General features: G+C 35.4%; 1 protein-coding gene across 1 annotated transcript; it reads left to right on the top strand.

The window, feature by feature from the left end:
• Positions 1–671: 671 nt before the first annotated feature.
• On the top strand, positions 672–1,589 carry LOC137659103 (uncharacterized). Its single transcript, XM_068394183.1, has one exon. It carries the CDS (start codon positions 672–674, stop codon positions 1,587–1,589), a length of 918 nt encoding a protein of 305 aa, XP_068250284.1.
• Positions 1,590–20,974: the final 19,385 nt, after the last annotated feature.

Raw genomic sequence — 20,974 nt, 5'->3', positions numbered from 1 at the left:
TCCCTCTCTTTTTCCTCAGGAGCTGGTCAGAGGGGTTGCTTCCGCTTTGACCCAGAAGGCCACACAAGATTTGGTCTCAAAGACAGCACGGAAGTTCCTACCGACTTCCTTCACTAGCCGCAAACCGAAAGAAGCAGCTCCATTCCCTCAGTTTTCGCAGCCTTTTCGAGGGAAGTCCGTCAGTTGGGGTAGTTCCAGACCCGACTGAAGGAGAGCAAGGAGGAGAGGATCCAGACCTGGGCATAGCAGAGTCTGACTGCCTTCGCCTTCAGACAGCAGTAGGAGCCAGACTGAACAACTTCTGGCGAGCTTGGGAGAAGAGGGGAGCAGACCCTTGGTCCGTTCTTTTACTGAAGGAGGGATACAAAATTCCTTTCATAAGGAAACCTCCTTTAATTTTAGATCCGATAGATCTCTCTCCCAGATACAGAGAGGGGTCAAAGAGGCAGGCTATGGATCTCCAAGTGTCTCTCTTGTTGGAGAAGAAGGCAGTAGAGAGGGTACGAGACGCGATCACTAGGGTTCTACAACCACCTATTCCTGGATCCCAAGAACTCGGGGGATGGAGACCAGTCCTGGACGTAAGTGCCCTCAACGCCTTCGTTCAGAAGACAAAGTTCTCCATGGAGACATCAAAGACTGTGCTAGCAGCAGTAAGAAAGGGCGACTGGATGGTCTCATTAGACCTCCAGGATGCTTACTTTCATATCCCCATTCATCCAAGTTTTAAGCGTTACCCGAGGTTCGTTTACAGGAAGGAAGTCTTCCAGTTTCAAGCCTTGTGTTTTGGCCTCAGCACCGCTCCTCTTAATATTCACAAAGCTTATGCTAAACGTAGTAAGCATACTGCACTCAAGAGGTATCAGAGCCTCCCTGTATCTGGACGACTGGCTACTCAGAGCTCATTCCTACAATCGCTGTCTGGAGGATCTGCAAATGACATTGAGGTTATCAAAGGAACTGGGTCTTCTTGTAAACACAGAAAAGTCTTAACTGACACCATCCCAGAGGATCCTTTATTTGGGGATGGAGATTCAGAGTCTAGCTTTTCGGGCATTTCCGTCACCCTCAAGGATAGAACAAGCACTCCTGAAACTTCGTATTTTTCTAGAGAAAAGAAAGTGTTCTGTGAGAGAGTGGATGACTCTTCTGGGAACCCTCTCCTCATTGGAGCAGTTTGTTTCCCTGGGAAGGCTGAATCTTCGTCCTCTTCAGTTCCACCTCAATCATCATTGGGACAAGGAAAAGGGCCTAGAGACGGAATGCATTCCCCTTACGGAACCCATAAGAAGTTGCCTCCAGTGGTGGAACAATCCGGGCAAACTTCAAGAAGGTCTCTCACTGGAACAGAGGAGCTCAGACCTTGTGTTGTGTTCCGACGCCTCGGACTTGGGGTGGGAAGCAACACTGAGCAAGTTGAGTTGGAGATCTCGGGTCTGTGGACAAAAGATCAGGAGAGCCTCCACATCAACAAGAAGGAGCTGTTAGCAGTCCTGTTGGCCCTCAAAGGTTTTGAAGAGTCAGTATTGAACAAAGTGGTGCAGGTCAACGCCGACAACACTACAGTATTGGCCTACATAGCCAAATAAGACGGAACTCACTCGAGGTCCCTTTACGAGACTGCGAAGGTTCTTCTCGTTTGGGCAAAAGAGAGGAATGTAACCCTTCTAACAAGGTTCATTCAAGGAGAAAAGAACGTGATGGCAGACAGCCTCAGCAGGAGAAATCAAGTTCTGTCCACAGAATGGACACTGCATCAAGAGGTCTGCAAGTACCTATAGCGGATTTGGGGTCGTCCGTCCATAGACCTGTTCGCAACCTCGAAAACGAAGAGGCTAGAAACATACTGCTCTCCAGTGCCAGATCTAGAAGCGGTCCACATAGATGCTTTCCTGCTAGATTGGTCTCACCTAGACGTGTACTCGTTCCCCCCATTCAAAGTTCTGTACAAAGTGTTGAAAAAGTTTGTGTCACACGAGGGAACCAGATTGACTCTAATGGCCCTCAAGAAAATGGTTCACAGAGGTACTAGAATGGATGGTGGACACCCCGAGAAGCCTTCCATTAAGAGTAGATCTACTCAAACAACCACACTTGGAGAGGTACCATCAAAACCTCCAAGCTCTACATCTAACTGCCTTCAGAATATCGAGAAACTCACAAGAGTTGGAGGATTTTCGAAGGAGGTAGCTAGGGCTATCGCTAGAGCAAGGAGGACTTCTACCATCAATGTTTACCAGTCCAAGTGGGAGGTTTTTAGGGAATGGTGCAGAGTCAACTCAGTTTCCTAGTCCAGTACCTCTTTGACTCAGATTGCTGACTTCCTTTTAGACCATAGAAGAAAACGCAAGTTTTCTTCCTCTACCATCAAGGGATACAGGAGCATGTTAGCGGCCGTCTTCAGGCACAGGAACTTGGACCTCTCTAGTAATAAAGACCTACAGGATCTTCTCAAATCCTTTGAGCCATCTAAGGAGTGACAACAGGAATCACCAGCCTGGAATCTGGATGTAGTCCTGAAGTTCCTCATGAGTGACAGGTTTGAGCCCTTACACTCAGATTTTTTTAAGGATCTCACTTTGAAGACTCTATTCTTGGTTAGTCTGGCAACAGCTAAAAGAGTCAGTGAGATTAATGCTTTTAACAAGAACATTGGCTTCAGAAACAAAAAAGCTATCTGCTCCTTGCAACTAGGTTTCCTTGCCAAGAACAAACGCCCTTCTCATCCCTGGCCCAAGTCTTTCGAGATTTCAAACCTTTCCGATGTGGTTGGTGAGGAATTAGAGAAGGTCCTGTGCCCTGTAAGAGCAATGAAGTTCTATCTGGACAGAACGAAAGAATTACGAGGCAAGTCAGAAGCTCTTTGGTGCTCGGTCAAGAAGCCCTCGTTACCTATGTCAAAGAATGCCCTATCATTTTTTATCAGGCTCTTGATAAGAGGCTCATTCACATTGCAGTGAGGCAGACCTCAAACTGCTGAAAGTGTAGACGCATGAAGTTAGAGCTGTAGCAACTTCTGTAGCCTTCAAGCAGAATCGATCTTTGCAGAGTATTATGGACACAACCTTTTGGAGGAGTAAATCTGTGTTCGCCTCACATTACTTGAAACGTGTCCAGACTCTTTTTGAAGACTGCTACACTCTGGGACCATTCATAGCAGCGAGTGCAGTAGTGGGGGAAGGATCTACCACTACATTCCCTTAAACCTAGTACCCCTTTCTTCTCTTGGAACTTTTGTATTTTCATTGATTTCAGTCAGGTGGTCAGTTTTGTTCCTTGAGAGTGCCCGGAACAAGGGTATTGGATGAGGTCCTGTCACATAGAGGTATTTACACCAGTTTGACAGCTCCTAGAGGTCTTCAGCCCCCTGGGTGGATCGCTGAATCTCATAAGGAAAGCGGACATAATGAGGCAGAGAATCATTAAAGTCGGCTTCCTTATCAGGTACGAGCCCTTAAGCTTGTTTATTAACTCTTAAGTAAAATTCCAACAATGTTGGCTGTCTCTGACCCTCCACCAAGGGTGTCAGTTAGCTATATATATAACTACTGGGTAAGTCAGATGTTTAAAAATGATATTTTCATAATAAAATAGATTTTTTAACATACTTACCCAGTAGTTGTATATAATTTAATTCCCCTCCTCCTCCCCTCTAGAGACCTATGGGCATGGAAGATCTGAGGAATCACTGGAATGGTTCCAGGTACCTCGCTAGAGGGCGCACCGGTGGTACACCTGGCTACTCAATCTGCGATTGACGCGAGTTTTGAAATTCTGCCGGGACGTCAGGGACTAGAGCTATATATATAACTACCGGGTAAGTATGTTCAAAAATTTATTCTATTATGAAAATAATTTCTATCAACTCATAGTTTTCTGATTTTGATTTTGTGTGCATTCTAGCTTTAAACGAGTTTTGTTTTCTCTTTGCACTCAAGTAATTTCTCTTATAGTTTCATTTCTAGTCCTTTCTTGCCATTTAACTCCCAATATTCTTCTGAGGGTTTTGTTCTCAAATTTACAAAATTGTTTTATATTGTTTCATTGTCATACCACGACTCATGTCCTATTATACAATTATGGCTCCCTGGTCTGGGCACTAAAAATGTATTAAACTATGCTCGTGACTGGGAACCAAACATAAAATATATTTACTACAACTGTTAAGTTAATCAACCACTCGAATTCCAAGCTCACTTGTTTGCATTTACTTTACAACTGTTACACTTTAAAATATTAATACACAAATTCTGAGACAGTTTGAATAACTCCCAGACAGCAATATATAAAACACTGAATATCCAAAGGTCTCTCAAGTACACTCAGAACAAAACTAGGTAATTATTTTCAAGAATTGTTTAAGAATTACTGTGGTTCTTTAACAGGATACGAGCGGATTCTATTCTAAACAATGCTGATTGGAATAATACACTCTTTACAAAAATAAATATATTCTTTATAATTTACAACACTTTGAAAAGAATTTACATAATAACAAAATAAATCACTTGAAAAATTAAGACTGAACAAAACTTAGATCAAGACAAAAAGGTTACGATCTGAAATTTTATGATTACTTGACTTTAAATGTTAAATCTGAATAAACCTTAAACTAAGACAAAAGAAATAGTGCAATGAAAATTATACAAAAGCTTGAAATTAAACCTGAATAGTACAATATTCAAGTTTGACACTTAAAGAAAAATAGATATCCAGATCACTTTACAAATACTTAACCTTCCGTTTACTAAACTTTATACAATTCCAGCACTCACCCTAATACAATGAATTCAAAATCACCGTTTTATCTTACGTATCTTTTCGACACATGATTTGCGTTGGGGCACAGAATCACTTAGGAGAGGACACACTATACGTACTGAACACTTCTAAAAACAATACACTGGGTTGCATGTGAGAATGAGAGAGGTGAGGAGATGACAATCTTAAGGCTGGTAATCTCTATGTAAACCTGGTGATACCTTTTATATAAAACCTAACTGCATTCAGAAACTTCCCAATGAAGTGGGAAGCGTGATGGGTCGGCCAAGGGTGTCCAAGTTACCAAGTACCGCTCTCCCGAGCGCTACTCACGCCACGCCAGACGGCTCTCTCAGTCAGCTAACTCAGCCCACCCTTAGTCCCCGAAATAAAAAAAAAGATAACATCCTATCACTAGTTCCATTGCGAAATTTCTAAAGCACATGGTTTTGCGTTTTCTCTCAAACGTGACGCAATACCTCATGAAAATATAAAAGAAACATTACATAAGCCCTTATTCCTATCGTGTATGATCTAATAACATTTTCAAACAGTTTACGTAAGACTTCGTAACAACAATATGTGAAATGAAAAAATTGTTCTTAAAAATAACATAAATTTACATATACTAACGAATAAAGAATTCAGTGAAATTAACAATGAAAGTCCTACGTAATTTGCATAACACGCGTACGTCTACATGAGGGGAGCTCATTTTATGGGCTGGCTGTCCTCTTTTCAATGCACAAATGAAATATAAACATAATCGTTATTAAATTACTGTATTTACTCTACGCCAGTCCTCAGTCGTGTAGGTCTGGGTCTTCCAACTCTTCTAGTGCCTTGTGGAGCTTAGTTGAAAGTATGGTGAACTAATCTCTCTTGGGGATTGCAAAGAACATGCCAAAACCATCTCCATCTACCCTTCACTCTGTTCTCATCCACGTATGGCACTCGAGTAATCTCTTATAGTTTTATTTCTAATCCTCGCCTGCATTCAACTCCCAATATTCTTCTGAGGGTTTGGTCTCAAATTTAGAAAATTTGTTTTATATTGTTTCATTGTCACACCACGATTCATTTCCATACAGTAACACCGAACTCGCCAAACTCACAGAGCCTGATTTTTATTTCAGGCGATTTTATTACCTAATTTAACTTAACCTAGCCATTGTATGATTTGTTTTTTTCAATCTTTCGTTGGACTCAAATTCTAGAGATCCTGTATCAGAGATCTTAATTCCTAAATATTTAAATGATTCTACCTCATTAATCCTTTCTCTTTCCAATGATATTTTATCTTCCATTGCATATTTCGTTCTCATCATCTCTGTCTTTCTTCTGTTCATCTTCAGCCCACCCTCATGTGATATTTCATGTACATGTATTCTGGTAAGCAAGCTTTGCAAGTCCTGAACTGGTAATATAGCCTGGTTTTTAATATATAATTTCCGGCTATATTAGCCTCCAGAAAATTTTATTGTATAGTAAAATATCCATCCTTATGCTAAACTGATATTTCTTTTCTTTTCACAGGATTAAAGAACCCATGACAAGAAAAAGGCAATTGGAAAATAGAAATTTTACTGCAGATATAATCTCGGCTACGTTGAAACACCCTGTACAACTGTTGTTGTCAACAAGCCGAGAGCTCCCAAGGATGATTAATTGATCTTAGCCTTCAACTTGCTATGAAGTCTTTGAGGTTCCATCTTTAGCGAATGATTCATTTCGAAATTTCAAGTTAATTTAAAAAGTTTTGTATGGTAAAATGTTTTTGACCAAATTTATTTATAGTTCAAACTTAAATATTTTCATTCAAAGAATTTAATTTCCACTGCGAACACTTACTTTTAACCAGTCCTAATTTTGTGTTAGGAATTGGATTGATTTCTTTAAGCATTATTAAGTTCGATCTTAGTGCATCATTTGGACATTGTTTTCAGAATTGGTATGTTTTCAGAATTGGTATTTATGGCATGAACATTTATGTCCTTCGTTTACTTTTCAGTATATTAAGCTCTGGAAGAATTTAAAGTTTTTATACTTGAGCTTTTCGATAATTCAAGATCATCTGAATATTCCTACGAAGTCCCTATAAGTTGAACTACCCTAAGAACAAGAAAATAGTTTTAGGTTTTAAGTTTGTTCAAACCTACAAGGAACAAAATTGATAAAAGCTTCAGTAATTGACAGTAATAATTTTTTTTTCTTTGTATAATAAGGTTAGTAATTGACTATGCGGAAAGGTGTGAAATAACTTAAAACCTGGATTAGTAATGAAAATGAATTTTAATGACTAAAGGTAGCCTATTATTTAAACGTGTCCTAGGAACTTCCATATAAGAAAATACCGCATAAAGATCATTGAAATTATTTCCCCATTGCTTTTTTTTATGAATAAAAAGTCTACAGTTTTCTCTAGACCGGAAATGTCAAACTTGAGACCTGTGGGCCAGATGTGGTCCTCGAGATTACCAGATTTTTTAACTCGCTATTGTTATAACTCAGAGAAATATAACTAACTGTTAAGGTGAACCCAAATATATATTTTTTTTCCTTTTTGGTAAACCAGGACGACCATCAAAAATACCTTTGTTTTTCATTCTTGCCAATAATTAATTCCCAAATCTTTGATGGCCCTCGAGACCATAGTCAAGTGCATAATTGGCCCTCAAAAGGATTTGAGTTTGACATTACTGCTCTAGACTGTTGTCAATTAGTAATATTATCTATAAATTCATGTAAGTGTTTTGAACAAGTTATCAGTACGTGTTGGCTGCTGTGTTATTAGCTTTGTGTTTTACACTAACATGAAAAAAAAACCTTTAATATGCATTGTTTAAAATACTTGGAACTGTAACTTCAAACTATTTCTTAATTATTCTTCTGCTTCCGTAACTCATCTCATTTACAATGGGTTCATCTTTTTTTAAGTTTAAGTGGATCTGCTTTCATTTTGAGATTAGCTTATTTCTGTAATATTACTTTTATCCATTCTATTCGACAACTTTTAGTTGGCCTAAATAATGTCTGGAGAGTTCGTGATGTCGAAGTTGGTTTCCATATTGAAAGACATTCAAAATAGGGTAAAATCTTACTTAGTTTCAACTTGGAACATTTCTATCCCTGTAATGTAGTGCAAGCATTGATCCCATAGCTATCTTTAAATAATTTATAAAGAAAATCTTGTTGAATCCATCTATCTGATGCATTAAGAAATGACTCGAGTTTCTGCATGAATATTTATCTTTAGTGTTTTCATTCATAATTTTATAGTTTGAAACCTCCTTCAGTCCGTAATATAACAGTAAGATTGAGCGAGTTCTTATCTTGAGAAGTTTTGATATGCAATGCCTTAAGCCAGTGAGAATGAAAGTAAACTTATTCTAAATTATCACAGCCATTTTGAAGTCCTGTATACACTGACATCTGATGGAGATCTGTTGAATTACTGATATTACCCGATAAAAATTGCATATTAAATTCTCTCTCTCTCTCTCTCTCTCTCTCTCTCTCTCTCTCTCTCTCTCTCTCTCTCTCTCTCTCTCTCTCTCTCTCTCTCTCTCTCTCTCTCATACAATTTTGGTTTTTAGTAAGTTCCTGTTCTCTTGAAGAAAAATTTATTGAAAAGTTTTTTTAATTTAAAAGAAAGTTGATGTCTTTTTGTCAATTTTTCTCCACTTTTTTTTCTCAGCAGTTACTTTTAATAGAAACTTGATTAGATTTGTAAAAGAAACACCCTTTGTGGAACATTAATGCAGTCACACGTTAGATCCTTGTTTAAAGTAGCTGAGAAATTGTCCTAAACTTGATGTTCTTTGAGGAGTTAGTTTTGGTCAAGCCTTAGAATGTCTTCACTGGTTTACAGATAACAATTTCTAGCAAAAAAATATGTCTAAGGATAGCACTACCAGTCATTTAAGCCTTCTGTAAACATTGTAAACTTATGGCAGTGAGTACAAGTATCGTTGTAGCCAGTGATTTTATCTTTCTGGAAGCGTTGTAATCGTTGTAGATTCTGTCTGAGGAATGAACTGCCAGGGATTTGATCCCTCTGGAAGCGTTGTAAACTGATTTTTAAGCAGTTTTCATTCACAAGATTACGTTAATAAATTATTTTAATCAATATCTAGATTCTCGACATAACATGAAAAGACCTTAGTCATGTGATCTGCTGCAAATCACTAGTATCATGTAGGTCAAGTGTGACATGATGTAAAGACTTAAGGACATAAGGAAAATTAAAGATTCAGTTTAGGAAGATAGGAATAAATTGTTAAAGACTTTAGTTTTTAAAAGATTTGAAGTTATGGCAGATTTATAAATTGAGGGTAGAATTAAAAGATAAGAGGATGGGTAGATAAAATTTGTAGAGAACTATTATCAGATTTATTGTAGATTTGAAAAAAAAAAAAAATTTGGATTCATGGTCTAGGAAAGAATATGTATGTAATTACTCTGTTAAATCTAAAATTTAAAAAAACATATTGATTAGAAGATTTAATGACAGTGTAGCTTTAAAACGAAAAACCCATTAAACAATGGCTAGGGGATGTTGAAGGAATAGATAAGAAATATATGTCTCGGCGTCAATGAAGTATATAAAAAAAAAATATGCAGATGTTTATCAGTACAGGATTTTAGGATGAAAAGTTCAGGGACGAGTTTTAAGGAATGTGTATATATAAATGATTTTGATTATTGTGTGCTTTTATAACGAAAGTAATGGTGATTGACGTAGGAATAGCTTTTAATGAGACTAAAGGGGATAGTTTATGGATTCATTCTAGAACGGCAGTTTAGTCAAGACACCTCTTGGTAGTCTTTGGGGAATTTTAAGAGAAATTATTTTGGTGATCGAATACTTTAGATTTAAATTGAGGAATTTTTTCTGAAATAACTTAAATTTCATATCATTGGAGAAGGCAGCTTCCATAATGTTTCCTTAGGTGGCCAATAATAATCTTAAACTTAACGACTGCACGAAATTTTAAAGTTTTTTTAAGCAAGTTGAATAATATCCTCAAGCCTACGAAGTGAGGGGTAAGTTTGTTTTTTAGCTTGTTCGAAGCAGGGTATTCTTTTAACCCTGGTTCGAAGTATGTCACTATTAGGTAACTTCTAAAAACATTGGTGCTTGAAGCACCAGTGATTTAAACTCTTCTCTTTCCCTTGTGGTGGAAACCAAATCATGTAGATATTGCTTAGAATCAACATGATCAGAATTGTTTTCATTTGCACTTTCAGTTGTCATTCTGATGGTTTAGATTCAAGGAAAATAATAGTCAGGCAAGTGGTCGTTATATGGCAATTGCACTCCATGTATATAGTAAACTTGACTATTAGTTTTGAATAATATTTCAAGTTGTGTAAATTCCTATCGGATATGTTTTTAATACTACAAACGTATTGTCTGCTTATGCCTTGATTCTGACTTCTGTTTACACATTGCTTACTGTATCTTCTATCCATATATTACTATTGTATCTTCTATTTATGCATTATTACTGTATTTTCTATATATTACTACTGTATCCTCTATTTATACATTACTACTGTAACTTCTTTTTCTACATTACTACTGCATCTTCTATTTATACATTGCTACTGCATCTTCTATTTATACATACTACTGTATCTTATATTCATACATTACTGCTGTATCTTGTTCATACATTGCTACTGTATCTTGTTTATAAATTGCTACTGTATTTTGTAATTCTGATCTGAAAATACACCTGTTTTAACAATGAAAATCACAGTAAAGACATCAGCCATATAAAGTGTAAGAGACTTGTAATCGTAAAGTATGTTATAGAAGACATAAAAAAGATCTACGGCTTAGCCTTGACTGCCTCAAGATCTCTTTGTATAATGTATTTTACTTTACGATTACAAGTCTGTTGCACGTTACATGGCTAATGTTTTTTTTCTGCGTTTTTCATTGTTCAAAGGGGTGTATTTCCATATCAAAATTACAAACTAAATTAGCAATTTATAAACGAGATAGAATAGTAAAGTATTAATAGAAGGCACAGTATTAATGCATAAATAGAAGATACAGTAATAAGTGTATGAATAAAAGAAACAGTAGTAATGTATAAAATAGAAGATACGGTAATAATGTATGAATAGAAGATACAGTAATAATGCATAAATAGAAGATACGGTAATAATGTATAAATAGAAGATACAGTAATAAATGCATAAATAGAAGATACAGTAGTAGTGTGTAGTAGAAAAGTAGTAAAACTTTGTCTAATTTTGTTAAATTGGTTACAATGTTTGTAAAAATTTATGAAACCAAAATTGTGAATAAAAGAAATAAAAACATAAAGTCGATTTATTTTCGTTACATCCATTACATGAAATCAAACAAAGAATATATTGAAAAAAAAAAAAACAGAAAAAAAAAACAGTAAAAAATTCAGTAACATGGAGTGTTCGCCCTAATCTAACGTTCATATATGACGGAGTGTTCTCCTCAGTGGGCCCCCTCCCTCTTCTGGTACTAGTAAAATGCCTGCATTCTCTCTCTTCTGAAAGACCAGAGACCTCATGAAAGTATATAAACCTTGCTTTGAACTATCATAAACCACAAGTGCTCATTATGAGACTCGTTTTATTTCCTTCCTATGTACAGAGCTCGTTCACTCTTCCACTGGTGATATGAGAAATTTATACTATCTCTTGGTATGGAAGCATCAAAATGAAGATTCTTTACGATGGTATTCATGTTCAGCCCAGTTTTCAAAAGTATATTCAATCCTGAAAACTCTTAGTCATGTGATAATTATTCATAGCCTCAAATTCAGTTATCTGTAAATTATATCAAGTTACTTTTGACTTTGGGTTTAATACATTGTCGATTACGATTCGGGTATTTCCTGTTGAAATTATGGTTATGAATTAATAAAAATAGATTTCGATCAAGTCTCTTTTATTATAGAAGATTGGTTGCCATACATTGGACAGGTGTCAATACACTCAATAGCAATATTAAGTTCAATAGCAATATTAAGTATAAATATGTATACACTACAAAGTCAATGACAAACTATATCAAATTATTTAACCCGTTTTCTGACGACAAACACGACCAACGACAGAAAATCATAGAAAACGAATATTTCAGATTTCATATGGGATACTGAGTTAATTCATTTTATTTGATTTTTCTGAACATTGGAATGAGTTTGAAATTCAATATTTGAGATTTCCAGTGTCATGATTGTGTAAATTAGTTAATTTTTCAATAAAAAAAAGAGAGGGAAATGGAAAGCCCACCAAGGCCCGCCCCTTCCCACCTGGTAACAAAAGATTAATTTGACATTTTGTTTATGAACGAACAAAGTCACCAGGCCCTTGAATGCTTTCCATTTCCTTCTCTTTTGAAATCTTTTATTGAAAATGTTACACACACTAATGCATTGACTGTGAATTAAATACGCCAAGAATAATATATTTTTTTCAAGATAATGTTATAGTATTGTAGTTAGTTAATACTTCATTAGATTTTAATGAAATGGGCAAGTCCTTATAAAATAATACTCAAGAAATTTCAAATTTTTACATCTAAATTATAGAGAAAGCAAGAGAATTTCTTTCCAAATCTAAATTATTGTTTAGAAACAATTATTAAATGAAAACATGGGAGGAGGGAGTGGAGACCTCGTCAGTCTTATAGTGCAATTCCACCACGATCGATTACTCCAGAAACCTTTTGCTCTGTCAAAAGCAGACAGGAACCACAACTGGCCAAAGGCATCTCTCATCCGTCCCATTTCATGTGCATGATTGAGTCGGGTAAAGGAGAAGACACATGCAAACCACTGCCCTGACTATCCTTGCTACTCCCCCTAGCAGATAGGCAGATCGGACCGAAGTACACATTAACCTTGCACGTGGACCACAAAAGTCAATTCAGTTCCATGCGTAATACATTCTCAAATAAGACCCCTTTTAGAAGCTACGGAAAGAGAACCTAATTTAAGATTATCTTAAACGTCAAACAACCCTTAAATTTACAGTAAGCCTACCTACAAAGCTAAACAACCTTTAAACTAACAGTTGGCCTACCTGCAAAGCTGAACAGCCCCTTAAACTAAGAGTAACCATACCTACAAAGCTGTTGTTGATGATTTTACCAAAGTGTCACAATGCCTAATAGGCCTACTTATTCCTATCATACAGGCACACCTACTAATCGAACAGTAGGCCTACTTGATGAAAATTAATCTCTAAGATGAAACAAACACATATACTACCACCACCCGCTACACCAGCCCTAAATAAATTCTATTGATATACCTGCTCCTGAACATCTCTTATTAAACCATAAACTATCAACAACCTTAAGGAGATTTTGAATTATTCGGAATCCTTCTCTCATATATGAATACTTTTAAGTCAGTCTACCTTTAGCGGAATATCTTCGGCATTATAAACTTCGTATATACGATCTTAATAATCAGTGGATTTTTTAATAATTTGGAAAAATTAGTTACATTAAACGCATTTTGTGAAATAACTATATTTTGAATTTAATTGTAATTATCCGAAATTCATCATACGATTAATGACAAAGTTAAAACTTAGGAAACTGAAATATATTAGGCCATTATATGGTTTGAAAAGGCTATTAACAATGTAAAAACATCTATGGGTATAATAATCACCCTTTTCAACTGTTAAATTCTTCGTAATATTAAGGATAGTGGACTATCTCATGAATACTGAAGATATCTGAAATTTTATTTAATAAAAATAATCCTAAGACTTGCAAAGTGTTTATATTTCAATGGGATGAACTAATGGTTTTATTCTTTCATAGAAAATTACTTCCAATCATTAAAAGAAACTTCTGAAAAAATAGGATTTACAAAGGATCTTATACATAGGTATCGTTTGTAATATTCATTGCTTATGGTAAACGCACAAGGCTGAAACTTGTCCCTTAAAAACGAATTGAGTGAGAAAACCTTAAGCTTTTCCTATATTTTAAAAAGAATATATATATATATATATATATATATATATATATATATATATATATATATATATATATATATATATATATATATATATATATATATACATATACATATACATATATACATTTATATATATATATATATATATATATATATATATATATATATGTATATATATATATGTATATATATGTATATATATATATATATATATATATATATATATATATATATATATATATATATATATATATATATATATATATATATATATATATATATATGTGTGTGTATATATAAGCAAATTTAACTCACCACCTGGCCTATTGCCTCATTTTAATGTGGCCACGTAAGAAGTCAATATAAAAGATTCTTAAGATAACGTAACATAATTCTGACAATCTATAGATAAAAACGATTAGGATATACCAATCTGGTAAAGTGAGTGAGCAACTGAATAAGCTACTATTGAAAAATCTTTAGATTTGATCTCAAAAGATTTAATGCAAAGACAAGTGAAATTACTTCAAATTGATTAACCAGAGAATTTTTTTTTTCATAAATGCTTTCAATTGCTCATTAAGAAAATCTTTAAAATCTACTATTCAAGTATGAAATAAATATAAGCACGATAATTATTTAAATTATTCTCAAAACCCTTTTATATGAAACGCCCATTGTGCCAATTATGCAAGGAACAAACTAATGTTGTCCTTCTTGAAATGAAATAAATCTTTAGCGCTACCTACTAAAAGTTTACCCTAATCTCATTATTCAGACTCAATATCCTATGATTTAGTATACATCTAGATTAAATTTTTGGTGTTATCCTATGGTATAGACACTTGCTAACCTTGGTTTAACTAGAGAAAAACTAATACAAGTGTCTCTCCAAGATAACCATTACACAGATTTATTAAAATCAGCAACCATCCAAACTAATTTTCACTAAAGACAATACTAGTACTTGACTATAACTCCTTTCTATAGAATAGATCCTCCTCTTAACACTTACACCAGACATCATCCAACCACTCATTCATTGCATGTTACAAATTTACTGATGTACAAGGAATGCATTGTCCTGCATCAATTAATTCCTAAATTTAATCCCAAGGTTTAACTTACAGTGGTAGCAGCAAAATAAGTAGTGCACTCTCAGAGCTTACTGTCGTGAAACAATCATCAAAATTACATGTAAAAAGATTAGCGTAATTACATAGTGACAAACTAAACTTTTTCTTGTTACCTTAAGTTACTTAAAGATTATGGCAATATCTACCTTGAAATCAATGCAAGTGGAGACATTTGAAAAGTGTACTGTATCCTATTTTAAGAAAACTATAATTCCACTAAAATAATCATTACTAGCTTTTTGTAAAAGATAATTCTGCCGATTATTAACTAAATCTAAATCAACCAATTGAAATTCAAAACTTTCTAACCAAATCAGTAAAGGTTTTCTGTACTTCACATCTATATGAAAATATTGAAACGCTCAAAATAACTCGAAAAGTTACAAGTTTCAAATAAAGAGTGAGTGGCTAATTAGTAAGTAATTGAAAGGCTGAGTACATGAAATATTATAGACATTAAAATCGCTAAAACCTGATTTTTCAGAATTTTTCTTATAGTACTTACATAAATTCTGATAAAGTGCTTTGAAAATTAATGGACTAACTTCTGGTTTTAGATTACATTAAGTTACGATACATTTACTCAGCACAGACGTAAGTTAAGTAAAGTTTTAAACAGTTTTAATCAACAGTTTATGGCGTTAACCTTAAATATATTAGCAATTGAACGTTAGGGACTTTAGCATAAGCAAATCAGAGTTTATCAAACTTTCAGTTAATTTCACAGTTTTTGGTTTAATGGGTCTAGAAAGAATAGCGTAGAACTTATGATCTTGTTACATGTGAACAACTTATAGTGCACATTAAAATCTCAAGTGTCCTTAAAATTAAAGGAAATTGGCGAGTCATATAGTTTATTACAATATAACACCAATGCTCTGACTTGCTATTTTGTACAAGCTTCAGAGGCTTATCAGATATTGTCCAACATTTCTTAATTACAAAGTTTCCTTGCACACACACACACACACACACACAAATGTAACTTCATAGCAGGTACTTCCTGTAAATTATTACACAAGATACATTCCTGTACATCAGTATAACTGTATGCATATAAAATCTAATCTCAAAGTAAACTTTAGCTTGGACCCCTTTGCCAAATCATACATAAATTCTAGAATTACACAAACTGAGAACAGATTAAACTAAATCAAATTGAAGCTATTTAAATTAACCCTGTATAAAAATCACCTAAAGCTAGGTTACCTAATCATTAATCACACAAACAAGACTGTAATAATGCCCTAATTCTCCTAATCAAAATTGGCAGTAACTCCCAACCACAAAAACTAACTAAAACTATACCAACAACAACATATTCAAGAATGTACTACACATTTCTTCTAAAATGACTACAGCAGTTCTTTATCCCTCCTTTATGTCAGGAACAGAAACGGTAGAAATCAGATATCTTGGGACAGTTATAATCCCAGCTGGACCCCTTTTCAGAGAGCTCGGGTATCTCAGTGTAATGGAAAGCACTGGATTGCAAGACTAACAATGTCAACACTTTTTCAAGAAAGTTATCTAAAAGTTTAAAACTAAATTAATTATTATTTCCAACCTTTTGATTTTCATTGACAGATAGAATTGAAAAATTTAGCAATACAATTACTAATTTCACATTAACATTGAACACTCATATTCTTGGACATTTTAAATCACTATCTTGACAGAAATTTTTTCATAACTCAATTTACACAACACATGACAAATTTGATATAGTTTGAAACTGAAATTACAGTGTATTCATAACAGAAACCTGTTCAATTTGACATCATAATCTCCTACAATTCAAGATTAAAGATTTTCATAAATAAATTTTATACTAAATTTCAAAAATATTTAAAAGCATCAACCAAAATTTTGTAAATCATTTGAGGCTTTAAAGATCCTTTAACAAAACTGAATTATTAATCATGAGTAGAATTGACAATTCAGAATATACTTTGACAACATTTCAAGGAAATCAAATTGGACTAAACATGTTTACCATAGCACACAGTCTGGCATTTTGACAATACAACATAAACAAGCTAACAGTCAACTTCTCTCATTAAACCAGCAAAAGAATGAACGAGTTCCGCACATGGGAAGATCATAAACAGCCTAAATTAACAGTGGTTCTAGTCAAAAGCAAGATATATACTTCATGGGCCCTCTGGCCTTTCATTGGTGAGGAATATGGCAAATACTGATACCAGAAGAGGGAGGGGGCCAGATGAGGAGGGAGGCTCAGTCATATGAACGTTCCCTATTATTCTTTTTTAAATCTTTCCAAATTGGGAGGGGGAAGGATCAAGGAGTGGGAATGGGAGTTCTGAAACTTTAGTTATGTATTAGAGGGAAGAACAATCTGATTCGAACCCGTTTGCAAGATTTTCCAAAATATTCCCCTGCGTCATTTTAAAAACTCAAAGGTAATTTCAAGGTGTGTTCATGCAGCTTAAGAGAAGATGAGGAATAATACTAATACTAGCGAAAGCCTTACTATTTCACTCACATCCTAGCCCTCCCACTTCCTAGCCCTCCTACCTATTTCACACCAAAGCCCTCGTAGCCATTTCACACAAAAAAGCCCAACAAACCATTTCACACCAAAGACGACCTAGCCACTTCACACCAAAGCTCTCCTAGCCCCTTCACACCAAAGCTCTCCTAGCCACTTGACACCAAAGCTCTCCTAGTCATTTCACAACAGAGTCTTCCGAGCCACTTCACACCAAAGCTCTCCTAGCCACTTGACACCAAAGCTCTCCTAGTCATTTCACAACAAAGTCTTCCGAGCCACTTCACACCAAAGCTCTCCTAGCCATTTCACACCAGTGTCTTTCTAGTCACTTCACACCATAGCCCTCCTAACCATTTCACACCAAAGACCTCCTAGCCACTTCACACCAAAGTTCTCCTAGTTATCTCACACCAAAGTCTTTCTAACCACTTCACACCAAAGCTCTCTCAGCCATTTCACACCAGTGTCTTTCTAGTCACTTTACACCAAAGTCCCCCTAGCAATTTTACACCGAACCCCTCCTAACCATTTCACACCAAAGCCCTCATAGCCATTTCATACCAAAGACCTGTTAGCCATTTCACACTAAAGTTCTCATAGCCATTTCACACCAGAGCCCTCTTAGCCATTCCACACCAAAGCCCTCCTAGCCATTTCATATCAAAGCCCCCCCCCCCCCTTGCCATTTCACACCAAAGCTCTCCTAGCGATTTCACACCAAAGCTCTCCTAGCGATTTCACACCAGAGCCCTCCTACCCCATTTCACACCAAAGCTCTCCTAGCGATTTCACACCAAAGCTCTCCTGGCCATTTCACAGCAAAGCCCTCCTAGCCATTTCACACCAAAGCCTTTCTAGCCATTTCACATTAAATTTCTCCTAACCATCTCGTCTTCCAATGATCACATAAAACTATTCACTGTTCTGTATTATCCAGCAATGTTCAAGTCCTACTTTAATTCTTAGCATTTAAGTCTGTACCAATCAACAAATCAGCTTTTCGATCCTCCCAAAAGCACAAAGTTTTAGAACCATCTTTCTTAACCTTAAATTTAAGCTTCTCTAACAATATATAATTAAAACCTGAAAAACATGTACAGTAACTTTTTCATTTACGTATATTATATACTTTTTATTTCATTCATAGTATACTCTTAGAATCTTCTATAACCAGCTCTAGTCACTAATTTACATATTGAGAGAGAGAGAGAGAGAGAGAGAGAGAGAGAGAGAGAGAGAGAGAGAGAGAGACTTAGGATTTTTAACAGGGGGGCGGAGGATGAACATTTAATCAAATACTAGATCTTAGAAAAATTAAGAATAAAAAGTTGGATAAGTTTTTATACACATTACAAATATTAAAATATATACTTTAGATTTTGAAATAACGGACCATTAGTGTATTTAAACTTTAGATTGCTAGTTATTGCCCTTTGTAAAATTTAAAATACAACTTAGGGGATCAACCATTGAAACTTGAAAGTGTTTTTGTGTTAAGGAACCTTAAGCTTATAGGATAGAGAGAAAAATAGAAAGGCTAAATATGAACACACCTTGAAATCGGCATTAAAAGTAGCTCAATTTAAATGCCCCCAAAAAAACTAAGTATACTTAAACTGCAACTTCATTTCTATCAACAGAAAGTTTTGGCACCGGATAATTCAGCAATCTAATATAACCTATTAACCTATACCTGAAACAGTCTCTACCTGAAACAACCAACCCTCTACCTGAAATAACTCTTCCTTGAAATAGTCCAGCCTCTACACAAAATATTTCCTACCTGAACTGGCCCAGTCTCTACCTGAAACAGCCCATTCCCTACCCGAAACAACCCAGCATCTACCTGAAATAGCCCACCCTCTACCTGAAATAACTCTTCCTTGAAATAGCCCTGCCTCTACCTGAAATAACTCCTACCTGAACCGGCTCAGCCTCTACATGAAACAGACCATTCCCTACCTGAAACAACCCAGCATCTACCTGAAATAGCCCACCCTCTACCTGAAATAACTCTTCCTTGAAATAGCCCAGCATCTACCTGAAATAACTCCTACCTGAACCGGCTCAGCCTCTACATGAAACAGCCCATTCCCTACCTGAAACAACCCAGCATCTACCTGAAATAGCCCATCATCTACCTGAAATAACTCTTCATTGAAATAGCCTAGCCTCTACATGTAACAGCCTAGCCCCTACTTGAAACAGCCCAGCATCTTCCTGGAATAGCCCAGTATCTTCCTGGAATAGCCCACCCTCTACCTGAAATAACTTTTTCTTGAAATAGCCCAACTTCTACCCGAAATAACTCCAACCTGAAATGGCCCAGCCTTTACATAAAACAGCCCATTCCCTACCAGAAAAAGCCCAGCATTTACCTGAAATATGTCCACCCTCTACCTGAAATAACTTCCTAAAAATAGCCCAGCCTCTACCTGAAATAACTCCTACCTGAAATGGCCCATTCTCTACATGAAACAGCCCAGCTCCTACCTGAAACAGCCCAGCATCTACCTGAAATAGCCCACTCTCTACCTGAAATAACTCTCCCTTGAAATAGCCCAGCCTCTACATGAAATAACTCCTACCTGAAACAGCTCAGCGTCTATCTGGAACAGCCCAGCATCTAACTGAAATAGCCCAGCATCTAACTGAAATAGCCCAACCCCTACCTAAAATATCTTCTATCAAGACTACCAGAAATCTAGTAACTAGGATATTCGCAATACGATTTTTCACAGATGCCGCCAGGGTGATGAAAATGAGATACAATTTAGTTCTAAGAGACTTCAGGTTAGTTTACGCAAGATTTCAATCCTAGTTATTGACAAGGATTTATATTGTCCTAAATTGATTTATAACTAAATTTTAGTCATCAACTATTCATTAAGCAATTTTTAATGGGAATTTAATGTCTAAAAACTAAATTCATATAACTAAAAATAAACTAATTTAGGTAAATTAGTAAGCTAGCAATATAACTTGGGACTCTGTCCATGACTTATTGAATTAGATAATTTAAATCTTCTCTGTGAAAAACTAGTTTAAACAATGACAACTTTCTAGAAGTTCCACTTGATCTGGTTCACTGAATGACTTGACCAGGAGAGTCAAGATCCCACAGGACTAATCCAAGATTGTCCATAATTTGCATCATACTTTTGTTTGAAGGGTTACAAGCATCCAAGCAGCAGGCCACATTAACCTGAAAGTCAAAAGTGTTAAAACGAACTCAAAAAAAGAAAAAAAAATACTATTACTGATTTATAAAGTACAAATTTAGTAGTTTTCATTCATTTTTAAGTAATATGTGTTTAATAAATAAGTTCAATCGAAAACAAATTAGGATATCTTAAACCCCAAAAGTAGTGCATTTTAGTCACCAAAAGTAAGATATTTAAAGCCACAAAAGAAGGATGTTTCAAGCCACAAAAGATGGATATTTTAAGCCAGAAAAGTATGATATTTTAAGCCACAAAAGTAGAATATTATAAGCTACAAAAAGTAAAATATTTTAAGCCCCCAAAAGTAGGATATTTTATGCCCCCAAAAGTAAGATATTTTAT

This window comes from Palaemon carinicauda, chromosome 19 (assembly GCF_036898095.1).
Source record: "Palaemon carinicauda isolate YSFRI2023 chromosome 19, ASM3689809v2, whole genome shotgun sequence".
NCBI classification, from domain to species: Eukaryota; Metazoa; Arthropoda; class Malacostraca; order Decapoda; family Palaemonidae; genus Palaemon; species Palaemon carinicauda.
Note: the sequence above shows the minus strand (reverse complement) of the source record. Positions and strands in the feature narration are given on the sequence as shown.

Coding starts and splice junctions, on each gene's coding strand:
- LOC137659103 (XM_068394183.1), top strand. CDS start 672: ATGGTCTCATTAGACCTCCAGGATGCTTACTTTCATATCCCCATTCAT.